The 16,010-nt window shown below is 43.7% G+C and overlaps 2 protein-coding genes and 1 long non-coding RNA gene across 3 annotated transcripts in view; 1 reads left to right on the forward strand and 2 right to left on the reverse strand.

The window, feature by feature from the left end:
* LOC133154514 (uncharacterized) overlaps nt 1-16,010 on the forward strand; it is a 37,519-nt gene that overhangs the window by 16,774 nt on the left and 4,735 nt on the right. Inside the window, exon 4 of the long non-coding RNA XR_009714476.1 lies at nt 3,357-3,435. This is a non-coding gene — a long non-coding RNA (uncharacterized LOC133154514). The remainder of the gene's footprint in view (nt 1-3,356; nt 3,436-16,010) is intronic.
* On the reverse strand, nt 3,595-7,713 carry dmrt2a (doublesex and mab-3 related transcription factor 2a). Its single transcript, XM_061279429.1, has 4 exons — nt 7,596-7,713; nt 6,084-6,432; nt 5,394-5,496; nt 3,595-5,190 (listed from the first exon to the last, which is right to left on the reverse strand). Exons 2-4 carry the CDS (start codon nt 6,417-6,419, stop codon nt 4,217-4,219), a joined length of 1,413 nt encoding a protein of 470 aa, XP_061135413.1. The 5' UTR covers nt 6,420-6,432; nt 7,596-7,713; the 3' UTR covers nt 3,595-4,216.
* dmrt3a (doublesex and mab-3 related transcription factor 3a) lies at nt 10,774-13,793 on the reverse strand. The gene is made up of 2 exons (XM_061279430.1): nt 13,333-13,793; nt 10,774-11,885 (listed from the first exon to the last, which is right to left on the reverse strand). Exons 1-2 carry the CDS (start codon nt 13,709-13,711, stop codon nt 10,921-10,923), a joined length of 1,344 nt encoding a protein of 447 aa, XP_061135414.1. The 5' UTR covers nt 13,712-13,793; the 3' UTR covers nt 10,774-10,920.

Genomic DNA, 16,010 nt, shown 5'->3' on the forward strand with positions numbered 1-16,010 from the left:
GGTGATGTCTTCCTGTGTCGCGCAGCTTCCCCCCCATAAGACCCTTTCTCGTTTTTATGGTGGGGTTATTCTACAGGTGGAGTCAAATATGTTTGACCTTCAAATGCACCCCGGTGTCCTTAGACAGAGCTGACTTCCATGCTTTGCTGACATTGACACCTCTCTTCAATAGTGGGACTCTTTGGTTGGGACATTCCAAAACTGAACTCAGTTTTGAAAAGTCAGACCCTTAAAATTAGCCTCACTTAACACAACATGGAATTTGGTAGGCTTATCTTTTATGTGTGGACCCACAAAAAAAAATCGCAAGAATCCTTCCTTGGTGAAGTAAGTAAGTATAACCATTCTTGGATTGGACCTTTTGGAATTAAAATTGAGAAATGTTAGTGTGTGTGCACACTTCAAACAGGCCATGGGCCAAGTGAGTTAAAACACAGTGTGTTGATGTAACAACACACACATTAGCACAGACGCTGTTGCCAAAACAGGCGCAAAGTTGCACAGTGGCAACAGGTTGTTTGTCAGCCAGCACCAAGGTTAAAATCCGCAGGGCTTGGCAGCAAAAAGATTGTCACGTTTCACATTGCCACGCCTGAAAGGACACATTATGTCTGCCATTTTGGTATGAAGCAGCCATTTTAGACTGAATTGTGACGGATTTGATTTTTGTCTTCAATCTGTGTCGGCAAAGTTGAATTATCCTACATAAAACCAGAAACCAAAATGATTGAATCCATTATACCAAAGTTTTATTTGGCAACATAAAGTTTGCTAGACATGAATGGAGTTACAAAAACAGCTCAAGCAGCCATATCTGAAGAGACGCAGTTGAGAATGGCCATTTTAGTTTGAAGCCAACCGTTTGAGTGATTGTGTCGATGCCCACATTCAAACATAAAGTTTTGATCTTTAAAAATGAAGCCCCCTGAAGTCACTTTCAATACGCAACTTGAAATTTGGTAGACATGAGTAGAGCCACAAAAACGTCTACCAATTTGCTTTGAAGTTGCCATTTCAGAATCATCGTGTCCATCTCCGCATATAAACATGCACTGTAGTCTTCATTTTATAAATTTGCTACCAAAGTTGAACCATGCATCCTTGACAGAATTGGAAAAAATGAGATGTGTGGAACATAGCATCAAATTTCAATGACTTGCAGCAAAACACAGAAAGCTGAGATGCCAAAATATTAAGTCAAAGGAACTTGAGCATCAGTACAAATCCCAGCTGTGTCCTGAGGTAGCAGATTCAAAAAAATAAGAACCTAAATTTAGCGTCTATCTGTTCAGTCATTTACATGGACTCCTCCAGGCCAATGCAAATGTGGGCCCCTCAAGTTTTAACTTTGGCAGACTCGCTGTTTACTCTAGTTAGCGGCAGCCAGGTGCGGCGGCCATTTATCAGGACTTTAGTAAAATCACAGCTCACGCAGCGGCGGTCGGTGCGGTCGGGCAGCGGCAGCTGCGATCAGTCACGTCGCGGCGGCCGCTAAAAGAAGAGTCGTGAATCATGGGCAAAAGACAACAAAGCGGGCAGAAATAACACAGCGTGTGACGCTACATAATGTCGCTATGGTTATTTTCTTTGGGGGCCGCAATGTGACACACTTTTTCCATAGAATTTACATGAAAGTTTAGACTGGCAAATTTGCTACAAAATGACAGGTGGACGTGACATTTGCCGTGAAATAACACTTAAAAAAACTGAAGAGCTGTCAACATTGTCGTGATAGAAGACATTTTCTTAGCGCTTGAGTAAAATGGACACGAGTATCAGTGGCAACTGCGCAAAGATTTTTTTGGAAACTTAGGTATTCATTTCTGTTTCGTTTTCCTTCTTTCTCCAAAAATGTACCTCTGCTTTAAGGGAACGGTTCATTTCACATTGCGTACAGTCAAGAACTAGAAGTCAATAATTAAACGTACAATAACAACAGAACCTAACCGCATGAATAGCAGAGGTTTACTGTATAATCACATTTCCCAAAATATCTTCTCCGGTGGCCTTCTCCAGGTGTCGGAGCAGACATCCGCCTCGTTGCCGTCGTCGTCGCGGTGGTCACGCTAGCAACTCGCGACGAGTTGGGAGATGCCCCAAACACACACACACACGCTATTATGACTGGAGGAGCTAATGGAGCGTGATGTAGTTTGCATGGCGTGAAGTACTTCCCCTACTTTTTAATGACCACCAATATCGCCATGGCGGAACACTCCTGTTTTCCGGGATAAATAAATACAGTTGGTGACTCGAGATACTCGCCTACCTGACTTTTTTCCCAAAGTTTTTGAAGATATGAGCTGTCAGTCATGTCAGATAGTAAATCTTCTTAATAAAGTTTTTTGTCACCACTCTAGTTTAGCGTTTCTGCGAACGACCAAAACACCCGCAAAACTTTGCATTATTCTGCTAACTTAAGGCTAATGCTAACAAAAGCAATGGCTAGCATCAAGCCCGGATATTGATACTTTCTTCCACCCTTAAATTAGTATAGACATTTCCACATGTCCATTATAGGAAACATAATGTGTGTTTTCTGATGATTTTTTTCGGGCTTTGTGGAAAGATTTTCGCTCCGCCAGTGATAATGTTCCAAGTAATGTGTCCTGCGTGATAGCGTGAGCAGTTTTCTCCAGCTCATTGCCAAAAGGATGCGTTCAGGTTGTAGCAATCCCTGCAGCGACATTTAACACGACATCGGCAGCGACGTGTATTAACGACAAAGCACCCTTGTGACCTTTTGCCTTGTTGTCACTGCGAAACAAGAGACGCCAAAGACTAAATTCCCAGGCCACTTTTCCTCCTGTGCGTGTGTGTGTGTGTGTGTGTGTGTGTGTGTATGCATGTGTGCGTTTGTGTGCCCTGCCATGAAGGAAAGTCAGTCAAGTCTCGAAATGGCAAACGACACCTGTGTGCACGCAAACAAAATGCTACTGTGTGAACGGCAACTGTTGATAAGGTGAAAGTGTGTGTGCGCGTGTGTGTTTGCGTGCTGTGAAGTCAGCAATCCGGCTGGCTCCCTTGCTGACACGCTCAATACCCCCCCCCACACACACACACACCCCTGTGGTCCTCAGCAGATCGTTATCAGTGGCCGTTTAGTACACACAAAGGCTGTGTGGCGCACACACTCACGAGTTCTGTTTACACAACAACACGTGTGAAAACGGGAACGATCTTGTCTTTGAAAGCTGCGCGTACAAATGTGCTTAAAATGTTTTTCCTTCACACGAGTTGACACTTGATGTGTAAATTAGGTTGCAAACATGATAAATGTCATTAAAGCTGATTGTAATCAAAATAAAGGGTCACTGAAATATTTAGTGATTGTCAGTTTTTCTTGTACTCTACAGGGATCCTCATTCAAGGCCGCTGGTCACTCGGGAAAATATTGGACCCTTTTCCCTGCCGCCGAGAAAAAAATCTTGAAAGGTAGAGCTGGTTTTCTTTTGGATGTCTTGAATTGATCTTCAAATGGAGTTTTCATGTTTCACCAATGATTATTTGAGATCCATTATTTGGGAGATCATTATTTATTCAGACAATTAATTACAAAAATATCCGTTATGACTAAAAGAATGTATTTTTGAGGTCCTTTACGCTCAAAACAAATATATAAATTACGGGCTGAAAATTCGACTGCCACATTTGTTTCATTTTACAACAGCGAGGAAAATCAGCGAAGATTTGATCATTTTTTGGGGCGGCTTTTGAGGGGCAATGTTTGAATGTAATTACTACTTTTTTTAAAAATATTTTTATATAAATGTCCTGTTCTTAAGCAAAAGTGGCTTGAAATTGGATTTTATTATTAGGGAAATGGCAAAATGGCAGACTTACTTGAGTATGAACTTTGAGGCATTTTAGGCAAAGTCTTCCAAAGTTTATTGACATGAGCAACTTGTTTAAATACTTTTGACATTTTTTTTTCACATGCACAAGCAGAAACAATTTATAATACACTGTACAAAACCAGAAAGTGTTCTTTTTGGACCCAAAAACCATATTTACATACAGAGAACCCCCGCCGACTCTGAACTTGCGATTCTCAGTCATCCGTATGCATCGTTCCAGAATGTGCAAAATTGCCACAGGTTGGCGCTAAAGCCTTGGCAGACAGGAAAGTAGTAATCCGAGCGACGGAGGTTGATTGAGCTGATTTGTCTGGGATCTAAAGTTTTTTTTCTAAAAGAAAATTGGGTGTATTTGTCTTTCAATGAAACGCTCGACTCATGGCGGGTCTTTTCAAAATGGCCTCCACTGAGAAGGACAGGGACTCGCCGGCAGCCATCTTGGTCCCTCCCGGCTTGGACAGAAAGTCTTTGGCGCACCTGTCGGCCATTTTGCCAGCCTGCGCGTCCTTGCCGGAACTTTCCCGGAGCTTGCGCGCAGCCTCCTGCAGGAACTCCTTACAGTACGGTGCACCCCGGAGTTCGGGCGCCGCCCCGCCGCCGCCCTTGTCACCCAGCGAGTGTTGGATGAGCGAGTGAAAGGTGGAGTTGACTTTCAGTGAGAACTTGGCTGCGTCCTTAGCTGGGAAGGCTTGTCCAAAGTTCCTCTTTGGCGAGTAAAAAGCAGAGTTCTCTCTCATGGTAGATTTTGGGGGATCCTGCAACAAGGTGGCTCGCGAGCCCTCGGCATCGGCCACGTCCCGCTCTGCTGGCTGGCTCTCGGGGGGCGCGGTCTTGGGCTCCCACGGCGCACCGCCGGGCTTCATATTCTGCACCGCCGTTGCGTTGAAGAGGCACTGGCGGTAAAACAGGGCGTCCCCCAGGTTAGCGGCAGCACGGGGCCACACCACAAAGCCCCCTCTTGGGTAGTGCCGGTACGTGGCGGCCACGCTCACGTTGGACGAGACCAGCTCCACGTTGTTAGCGGCCGCGGCGTACGGCACGGGCGCGTCCAAACAGCCCGGGCCCAGGCACATGTCCTTTGGGGACACCTCGGGCGAGTACGCCGACTTGTAGGCGCTGTAGTCGACGGCATGGTGCGCCGCGTTGCTGGCGAAGAGGAGCGGGGAGGCCTGGCCGTTCTCCAGAAGTTCGCGCTCCTTGTACTCGCGCTCCAGCATGATGCTCTCCAGCTCCTTGTCGGCGAAGGCCCGCCTCTTGCGCATGCGGTCACTCAGTGGCGGAGGCAGGCTCGGGTTGGCGGCCAGGAAGGAATCGGACGGCACCGGGCGGAAACCTGTCGAATTGGGGGACAAATTAGGACGTGCAAATGGTTTCAAGTTTGATAGCAAGAGCTCCAGGACAGGTTCCCCTTTTAACCAAATAGGTCAACTCCTCAAAAATGTCAAACAAACAAATAATATTTGCAACAGCTGCTTCAATATGAACTCGTTTTAAAGCCCATGCAGAAGAAGAGAGATGTAATTGCCAGTTTTTGACCTTCGAGGATGCTTTTGGCCAGCAGAGTTGATGGACGAACATGTCGCTGATAGATGGGCCTCCTCTCCGCTGGAATTTGTTTCCCAGACAGGCCTTTTTTGTCCTGAAAAAAAAAAATCTGGTCATTCGTAAATAAAATTCGTCTCAGATCAAGTCACAGCTAGCATCAATCTCTTTGTCTTTCAAGTCGCGTGTCACAATCCGATTGACCGTGTTTAAAAAATAGACTTAAATATCAAAATATTGTGTCTTTAAAAATGTTCTTACATGCTCCAATTTTCACCCGGCACGACACAAGCAAAATTCTCATTGCTAAATAAATCCAACTGCACATACGATTTAAACATTGTAACCTCCCAAATTACTCAATGTAGTGTAAAGCTAAAAGCAAATTCCCAAATGCAGAAGACTCAAATCTCAGAAAACACAAAGAGGCCAAATTTTTGGGGCGGAATATCAGCAACATAGAAGAACAGACAAGACGTGATTGTCATTGTTGACATTGAAATGTCTTTAAAAAAAAAATCCTGATCATTATCATTAAGTGTGAAGCATACTTGCGTATTTCATTTTTTATTTTTATTTCAATAGAAATTTCTAATCCGTCTCGAGAATTCTCCGCACTTATACTAAACGTGCAAGTGCGCAACGTCCGAGCTTGACCGTCCCTGGATCCGCCCGCCGCCTTACCTCGGTGGCTTGCTGCCTCCGGAGCGCCACCTGCGCGGCCATCACCCGCTGCCTCTCCACCACCAGCAGGCAGTTGGCGCACTGGCAGTCCCTCCAGCGGCAAAAGCGTTTGTGGCCCTTGAGGCACGACACCACGCCGTGGTTGCGACAGCGAGCGCACTTGGGCGTGCGGCTCAACTTGCGCTGCTCGCCCGGGCTCAGGCCTCCGGGGCCCGGCTTGGCGGCGAGAGCGTCCCCGCCGTCGTGCTGGTTGTCCTCGTCCACTCGCTCGCTCGCCTCGTCGGCCTCCGCCTCCACGCTCTCTACGTCGATCTCGAACTCGCAACCCTCGGTCATGTTTGTGAGCGCCCTGAACACCATGCAAAGGGATTTTTTAGTTGCGGTAATTGCATGGCAATGATGACGATCGTTTGCAATGTCATGCACATAAATGCATAGGAACGATAGAAAGGGCATTTTATTATACTCATTTTCTCATTCTGCGTATTTCTTGTTTAGAAAAGAAGAAGATTGCATTCATATAGTCTGGATTATAATGTAGCACTTGAAAATACACATAAATTTACATTTCAGTCTAGTTTTTTTCTGAAATGAGAGGAAAATGCAATACAATTCTGAATAAGTAAATGCTTGTGTGAATATATTTTAATAGATAGATAGATGGATAGATGGATAGATGGATAGATAGATAGATAGATAGATAGATAGATAGATAGATAGATAGATAGATAGATAGATAGATAGATAGATAGATAGATAGATAGATAGATAGATAGATAGATAGATAGATAGATAGATAGATAGATAGATAGATAGATAGATAGATAGATAGATAGATAGATAGATAGATAGATAGATAGATAGATAGATAGATAGATAGATAGATAGATAGATAGATAGATAGATAGATAGATAGATAGATAGATAGATAGATAGATAGATAGACACGTGACATTATTTTAGATTTGCCTTTTTTTCCAGTTTACAAAATATGCACGTGCTGCAGCAATAAATCTTCATTAATATGTTCTCATTCTCTACATTATGGAGAAATGAATGTTAACCAAAAGAATTACAGTACTTTTTAAAGTCACAAAATATGGTTTAGGCTATTGCATGAAATAAAATAATTTTAAAAAGTTATGTTAAAATGTGTTGAATTCTTATCCAGATTTATGAATATTCTCATAAAGCATACTTTTTTACTCCAACTATGGAGATAAATAGGAATTGATCAAAACGATTTTAAATGTTAAAGAGCGCAGGATTCTAGTCTAGATTATACGAATAAAAAAATAAACAAGGGTTAAAAGCAGGTTTTAAAACAAAAAAACACCTGTAAATTCCAGAAACTATAAATGTCAAATTCAAACACTCAGCATCCAAGTTAGATTTAAGCATGTCTTAAAACAATCAAAAAATAATTGAAATAAAACAAATCAATTCCTGCGCTGATTAGTTTTATTTACCTGCTAAATTAGTGGCCATACTAACATAAAGAATAAAATGTACCTCCACGAGTGGACGGTCCTTTCACTCCAGTTGGTTTCCAGCCTGCTGGAGAGCAGCGATCACTTAATTGGCTGGGGTTAATTGACTGCGTGTGTCTGCGCGTGTAAACCGACTGAGCCAAATTTGCTCGCGCAGCGCCAGCTCACCGCAAACGCCTCTCACAAACCACGCCCCCTCTGCTTCTGATTGGCGGCCTCTCCAACCAAATACAAAAAAAAACAAAATTGACCAATAGGGAGCCACCAAGCTTCCACGGTGCTCAAATCTGCTTTTTGACACAAGGTCCTTGACAGTATAACCGTCATAAATGAATTATTAAAATGTCATGGTGTTTCTAGTCAACATATTTGTGTGCAGTGCTGATTTAGCTTGTTAGCTCATTTCTTCATGAAGTTCCCTTTATATGCAAAGGTCTTATTAATGTTTCCAAACACCGCAAATTAAGGAGGAGGTAGCGAGATGATTTTGAATGTGATGAAACATCCATTTAGTTTCACCTAGTATTGCAAAATCAAACTTTTTTCTTTTTTTTTTTCTTTTTTTTTCTGTTTTCATTTATTTGATGGCATTTTTTATTCATTTCAACATTTGATTAATTTATTTTGGAATTTGTCATTTTTTTATAATAATTTTTGGTTGTCTTGTGTAGATGATAATTAGGTCTTATGTTATCCCTTTCCACTTTATTTTGGTTAAAGATGCATACACATTATTTCGTTGTATTGTATCTAACTTTTGTGTTTTCCTAGTGTATTACTGGTCACTATTTGTAACAACCGCGTAATAGCCCTCAATCTAAAACGCTGTGTGCAGCCTGGGGTTCTCTGGGGTCCTAACTCTTCCTCCATGTGTGGAGAAAGGGAGGGTTGAGTAGTTTATTTGGGGTGGGGGGGGTGGGGGTGAAGACCTGCAGGTGCAGCTTGACTCTCCACTTGGTCTCTTAATTTACGATGGGGGTTACAAGCGGCCACCCCACGCTGCAGTTTCCTGGTGAGGAATGCTTTGATCCGACGGGCCCGGCCCACAGCTCAGGTCGGAGTGATGCGCTCGTCACCAGGGTCTGGACACCTCCAGGTGTAACGTATTCTCTGTGGCTCATTAAGGACCCCTGGGATGATACTTTGAAGGAATTCTTGGCATCTTTTTTTTTTTTTTAAAGTTACACCGGGAAATGTGGGACAGCCTGTAGATCTTGAAGGTCTTCCACAGGTCGTTGTGGATGGTCTCAATTTCTCTGAGAAGGGGAGTCTTGGATTCTCAATAAAACTCGGGTTTGTGGGTCCCCCATGAAGAGCTACCTGTCCCTGTGGAAACCTGGGCTTCTTGAGGTGGTTCCAAATAATCTTTGGAAGGCTTGAATGACTTCTGAAGTAGTTCTAGGTTCTGTTCAAGAAGATATGGCAATCTTTGGAAGACTCTTGATGGGTTCAGAGCCCTTTGGAACATTTAGAGTTCTTTTCTGTTGAGTCTTCTGAAGGGTTAAGGATTCTTGAATTAAAAGTCGCTCATGTTCAAGACCATTTAAGGTTCTTGCAGGGATTCAAATGAGTCTTAAGACACTTAAAGTCATTCTGGGTCTTGTAGAAAAAAAATGTAGGTCTTCATAAAGGTCTGTGGGAGAGAAGAAGGATTGTTTGAGAGGTTCCAAGTCACGTCAAATAAGATTTGTGGTTCTTCCAGCTGGTCAACAAAGTCTTCATGAGTGTTGGAATAATCTTGAGGAGGAGTTCCAGATCTTGTTACAGAAAACCTTGGAGTTCTTGTGACGGTTCAAATGAATCTTTGGAGGCTTTATTGACACATGAAACTTTTCCAGAACTTCTGTTGGGTTCTGGAGATGTTGGTGGTATGTGGTGTAGCTGAAATGACATTTGATCACGTGCTGTCGTGTTTCTGATTGAAAGAGCAGCAACTAGCTGGAAGTGTCCCTACTGAGAAGGAGGAGGAGGAGGTGGTGGAGGTGCACGCCACGCCACTAAAAGTGTAAGTGGAGCGCTGTTATGTTAATTAGCCCGTGATGGACTCGCAACACATGCACTTAAGGACATAAGCAGACATGGCGAGCGGCATTTGTCTTCGTCTCAAGTGCTTTGACACCTTGACCCGACACCAGTCCAAAGATAACACGGCAGTTAACACACTAAATCAGTTCTCACCGTCGGTCATTTTGTTATATACTTTTTCATGTCGTTTCAATGTCAGTAATTGCTGTTTTATTTCTTTTGCAATTGATTATGTTTTGAAGACGGTATTTCTACCGTCTACAACTTTATTTGTGTAGTATTATCTAAATGTACATTGTAGGGGAAATTATTGAAATAAGTATTCGTGTTCATCTTGGGTTCTAACTGAGGCCCTTTTCTTAGTCATGAAAAGCATCAAATGTCGTTTCGACGTCCAAACACTAGATGTCACACGAAAGCAGGTCAACTCAACGAGCTGGATACAACCGGAGCGCTCATGCTGTGTCAACGTTTGACCAGCAGGTGGCAGCATTTGTCACCTTATTTGAATGGAAGGAAACTGAACATGCTGTGCCACGCACATGCTGCAAATTCTGCAGCTCCAGTTGTCCAAACATTCTGTTATATATGAAATGAGATTACATTATCTGATGCCGTTGACAAATCTTCAAGGAAGACGTGAGTTCGGCTTTTGTTTCTACTTGAAGCCACTAGGTAAATTTACGTATATCCATGTTTTTGGAGGTCACGCATTTAATAAGGCCTCATGCATTTCAAGAAAACGAATCTTTTTGAACAGTTGTACTTCTGAGATCAGTGTCGTAGCAACTCGAAATCTTTCATAGCTGTTAGCATCTCAAAGCAAACCAGGCAAAAGTGTTGATGGTTAAATTTGGTGAACATATCATCTGCGTCTCATTTTACCGGAAAGAAACAATTTTCTTGACCTAATTTAACCGCCCTCTCCTCTCTGGTGGTGAAGACGACAGACTTGTGATTCTGACATCTAGTGGTGAACACTGTGAAAACTGCTTCGCTACACTAAGTATTTTTACTTTCGAAAACTAATCAATATATTTTCCGTTGTGTCCCAGTTAAAAATGTTGAAAGGTGATTTTGTGACACTAACCAGATGATTTCTATTTGGCTCATTTGCTTTTTGTGTACAAAATGGAGGTGGTGGCTGGGCTTTAATAAGGCGACATTTGACACACTTTACATTTACAGTGTCTCTTGTTTATTAGTCACACATGCTCACAAACATGACATCATGCAGGAAATAGACGTAAATGTGCGTACAATCACGAGTAGCGCTCACGTCATTGTTGGTATGGGTCTGGTCATAACAAACAAAAAGCGGTCTAGCTGGACGAGTTCATGATGCGGGAGTCGGCCGAATCTGAGCGTTCCTCGTAGTCCTCGTCGGGTGAGTATAGGCCCCCTTTGGCCCCTGGCCCGCAGCCCTCCCCGTCCTGGATGCTGCCGCGGGACTCTTCTGTGACTCTGGAGTGGTGCTGATGTAGGAGTGAGGCCCCCCGAAAAACGGAGCCCCCGGGAGCTCCGGCCGGGCCGAAGGGCGACACGTATTGGGCGGCGGCGGCCGAGCGTAGCTGATATTGCTGCTGCAGGGCCACCGTGTTCCACAGGGTCACATCGTTGGGCACCAGGGCTCCGCCTGGGCCCCGGGTCAGGGAGTTGCGCAGAACTAGTGGGTAGCGCGGGTGCTGAAGGGGGACGCCCAGGGCCCCCACTGAGGGCGACTCAGACGTGAAGCGCAGCGAGTCCGGCACCCTGAAGGCGGAGCCCACCGACCACTTGGCCGAGGACGTCACCGGGTGGTAGGAGCCCAGGCTGTGCTCGAAAGGATGCCCCCCCGGCGGAAGCACCAGAGGGTCTGGGTGTGTTTCTGGGTGCGGCTGCCCGCCTCCGTCCGAGCCCCGGCTGGACAACAGCACCTCGATGGCCCCTACCAGGTCGCCCCCGCAGCCTCGGAGGATGAGCTCCAAAACGGGTGCCTTGTGGCTCGGAAAGATCTTCTTGAGGACCTCCAGTGGGGGACGGTTGGCTCTGAGGCTGAAGGGAAGGTTGACTGAGCCGGCCAGACCCTCGATCAGCACCGCCCGGCCCCCTGGACTGGCAGGGCTCTTCTGGGGACTCTCGGTGGCTTTGGCTTCTTTCTCTCCCGGGTGGCCGTCTGGGGGCTCCGGCGTGTAGCAGGAGTTTGGTTTGGAACCTTCTGGGGAGCTCACCTGATCTTGGTCTCGCTCTCCGGGACTGCCCCCGGTCTCGGGCCCAGACACGTCCCCACTCCCATCCTCTGGAGCTTCTGCAAAACAAGCAGTGCTGTTTTATATTTGCTATTAGAGAGCAATAACCCAATTGTGAAATTACTATGGATAATAACGTATTTTGCGATGGATCCTGGTGAAGTCTGCCTAGTAACAAGTGACCCAAAATCTAGATAAATCAGATCAAGGGTAAATAGGATTTGTGGTATGTTGTGCTGTTAATAATAAATTGCAAATTATTGTTTTTGGATTAAACGTGACATTTAACAATGAACTTTATTTTTAAATTTGTGTAAAATAATGTTAACATTTTGAAATGTATATATAATGTGTATCGTACAAATATAAGTGGATTATTGTGTATTGGTTTTCATGTAGCAATGTATTTTTTATGAAAAATGTTTTTTTACATAAAAATATATTTGATGTACATAAAAACAATATTTTACTTTACATGTAACATTAAATTTTTCATCAAATTGTTTTTACAAGCAGCAATATGTCTGTCAATGATTTTTTTTCTTTCCAAAGTGTGTTTCAATGAATTTCAGCGACTCCATCATGCTCGTGCAGATGCATTAAAAGAAAAAACGTCGTTAATCACGTGTCAGGCAATAATAATGATCCTTTATCTTTATCTAGCGCCTCAAGTTTGTCATCTGCTCAATGTGCATGGCGATTGTGTCAATTTGATTGCTATCCTTTTGAATCCTTTAGATGCCTTTAAAAATACGTCAAGCCACAAATGGACGCAATTAAAACGCATTTGTTTATATCACAAACCGTCTAAATACATATTTGTTTGTTCAAAGTTTTTTTTTTTACAGGCGGATAAAAGAGCTGACATAAAATGTCCTATTCAAATGTAGAATGTAAAAAAGGACTTACATTTGTATTAGAGAATATAAAAATTTCCAAAGGCCGAGTGTGACATCAAAACAATTGATGCAGGTCTCCTTAAATTATTTACTGAGAAATGTTGTAATTTTAAAAACAAACAAACATATATTTGTGTGTGTTATTTTATTACTTTATATTATGATGATCACGACAAAAATTCCATTTTAGACATAATACATACAGCTCACATAATACCCTTGACAATGTAAAGAGTGCATGCGTGTGTCATTTTACTGTACGTATACGTTTGTATACAGGTGTATATAAAACGTTAATAATGCAATACAGCATAAAATAAACAATCTAGCTCACGTTTCCTCCATAGTTTTATTTTTTTCTATTCATTGTTAATTTTGAAACAAAGTTATATAGTTGGAATCCCTGCTTGACGATTGTGATGATGTAGTTTTTGTCAATTAAGATTCACTTGTTTTTCGTTTTCCCCTGAAATATATTTCCAGTGTGTCTCTACTAAAATAAGTTATTACTAATCAAAAGAATCAGAAGTCCAAAAGTGATCTGATTAAATCCAGAAGTCTTTCCGGAGTGTTGACTGCATGCTTTCAAAACGTGGGCGCGCCTTACCGCGTCTTTCCTCCGCGCTCCGCCAGCTGGCGTCGGACTCGCCGCCGGTTACCGTGGCCGCCGCAGCCGCCGCTGCCGCCGCGGCCCCCTCGGCCGGCACGACCCTGAGGGCCTCCGGGATGAGGCTGTCCAGGCTCTCGTTGGCCTGCTGCCGGCGCAGCGCCACCTGCGCGGCCATGACGCGTTGCCTCTCGATGATGAGAATGCACTTGTCGCAGGCGCAGTCCTTGAAGCGGCAGTACCTCTTGTGGCCCTTCAGCCACGACAGCACGCCGTGGTTCCGGCATCGCGCGCATTTGGGGGTCCGCTGGAGGGGCGCCCGCGGCGGCTGCGACACGGGCGCGCCTACGTACAAGTACGGGGAGCCGTAACCGTTCATCGCCCACCCGGATGTGCTGTGCGCGCTGTACAGTTTCTACACTTGTCACACTTGCTCGAGATGAGAGAGAGAGACAAGAGTGAGGGGACAGGGACCCGGGTGGCGCAGGGGCGGGTTGGGGTGGCTTACTTTACACGCCCACCCACCCGGCTGTCTATCAATCACAACGTGCACGTCAACCACAACTGTTCCCTCCTTGGAAAAATATAGGCAAAAACGTTTCACAGGAAAGTAAGTCAGTTGGCTTTAGTTTTCTTGCTGAATAATTCAATATGTAAAGTTATACAAGGACAAGGCTGTCAATCAAAACGTGCACGTGACCGAAGTGGTCGGTATACTTGCATGGGATGCAAAAAATAAGCACTTTTAGGATTTTTTATTTTAGAGGGACTAGTGATAACGTTTGTTTATTTTATGTTTTAATCCGTGAGATATTAAGCAAACATTTCAAATCCGACACCAAAAATGTTATTTTCACACTTAGAATTGGATATTTATTCAAAATATATAAGGGATTTAAATATTTGTATTGTAGTTTGGGTATGACTGATTTGATTATAGGTAACTATGGTGAGAAGCTATAGAATAATAAAAATCACAAAGAAGCCCCCAAAAGTGTGTGTGGCGGGGGGTCATCCTTGACCCAGATCCGCATTAAAAATGTTGACATTCTAGCTTCTCCTCCGTGCCACTACTCCATTAAGCATAGTGAAGACACTTTGAATTGTCGTTCGCGCCAGCCTGCTACCCAACAAACAATCGGCTATTAAACCGGAACAAATAAAAGAGCAATCTAGACGGAACTCATCTGCAACTTTTACAACTTGTACGTTTTGCATGCGCTGCAGTGAATACAGAATTGAGTAGCATCACCTAATGGAGGCCGGTGTTAGTTTATTGAAGCACATCACGGGATGGATGGCGGGCCAGCCAAGCAAGTGGGGCTATTAAGCTTTTAATTGGAAAATGGCCCAGCACCTCTTCAAGGTGACTAGACGGGTCTGGACAGACTGCGGGTCCGACTCAGGACTTTACCTGTCATGTAAAGTGGCAACATGGGAATAGAAAAAATTATATTGCGAGGAAAGGGGACTTTCAAGTAAATTAATGATAAAAATGGACGATGTGACAAAAATACATCAGATTATTTTGAAAATGAGTATTAAGGAGTCTGAATTTGGATATTTTCCACCATTTCCAAAAATGTTTTAATCAAACATTAAAAATATAAATATGTTAAAATGGAAAAAGATTTATTTCACACCTAGTTTTAAATGTGAATGATGATTGAAAAATACGACTTTTTTTTACACTTCTGACAACATTGGAATTGCTACTTGGTGGTAAAGGTTTTGGGCTTTTGGGGACTCAATAAAATGGGCACGAGTAGAAAATTGCTGTGATTAGGAGGCGCTGATTGTGAGGCGGGGCTTGTTGTCACCGCGCATTTGATTTAAGAGTCCCCGGGGGAGCAATTTGTCGGCACGTCTCAATCAAGTTTGAACACATTCAGATTGTGTCTGCAAATACGCACGCAATTGTCAGACTAGGATGGCAAAAATTTTGAATCCTCTTGATGCTCATTGAGCTGAGGTCTCATGAGATTTCGCAGGACCAAGTTTAGTTAGACTTTTGAAGGTGAAACTAACACTGCAGGCCAGCAGGGGGCGTCGTGTCGCGGGGGGGGGGGGGGGGGGGCAACGGCGACACACTGTGTTCGTGATAAAATGGCCTCCCTTAACTAAAGTCGTAAAAGCGCCGGCCATAAAAGTCAATCTTGTGTAAAATCCAATTAAGTCATTATCTGACTGATTGTATCTTTAATTGAAAACAGAAGTGACAGTAAATTTGTGTGATATATCAGCCTCAATCGATACTAGCGCTGCCTCTGATTTATGGCGGCGTGGCGCTTATAGGTAACTCCACATTCTTCTCTCTAAAACCACTCGGGGATGAAATTAAGAGTAAGTGCGTTTCATAAAGAAAAAAAAAAAAGAAGAACAAGACGGCAGTGTTATTGATTCCAGCAGATGGGGCACGACCCGCTGAGTGTTAGCGCAAAGAAAACACTCGGACTTTGTTTTCCGACACCCTCCATCATTTCAGCGCCGCAAACAGACTTGTAGCCACATAAACTCAAGAAAACACTTCACATGAAGAATCTCCTTGAGGCCCCGGAACATTTTTACCCTTGTAATCTTAACACAACTGTAGAGGAAAGAGTTGAGGACGCTTTGGTTTTAGCCACACAAGACTTGCTGCAGTTTGGCTGCCAATTTAGTTTTGGAGGAAGCATTTT

Source organism: Syngnathus typhle, linkage group LG5, assembly GCF_033458585.1.
Source record: "Syngnathus typhle isolate RoL2023-S1 ecotype Sweden linkage group LG5, RoL_Styp_1.0, whole genome shotgun sequence".
In the NCBI taxonomy this organism is placed as follows: Eukaryota; Metazoa; Chordata; class Actinopteri; order Syngnathiformes; family Syngnathidae; genus Syngnathus; species Syngnathus typhle.

Excerpts from the sequence above, each read along its gene's own strand:
- dmrt2a (XM_061279429.1), bottom strand. The coding sequence starts at position 6,419 with ATGACCGAGGGTTGCGAGTTCGAGATCGACGTAGAGAGCGTGGAGGCG. Across the intron at positions 5,497-6,083 it reads GGAGGCAGCAAGCCACCGAG|GACAAAAAAGGCCTGTCTGG; the intron begins GTAAGGCGGCGG and ends TTTTTTTTTCAG. Across the intron at positions 5,191-5,393 it reads GGCCAAAAGCATCCTCGAAG|GTTTCCGCCCGGTGCCGTCC; the intron begins GTCAAAAACTGG and ends CCAATTCGACAG.
- dmrt3a (XM_061279430.1), bottom strand. The coding sequence starts at position 13,711 with ATGAACGGTTACGGCTCCCCGTACTTGTACGTAGGCGCGCCCGTGTCG. Across the intron at positions 11,886-13,332 it reads GAGCGCGGAGGAAAGACGCG|AAGCTCCAGAGGATGGGAGT; the intron begins GTAAGGCGCGCC and ends CTTGTTTTGCAG.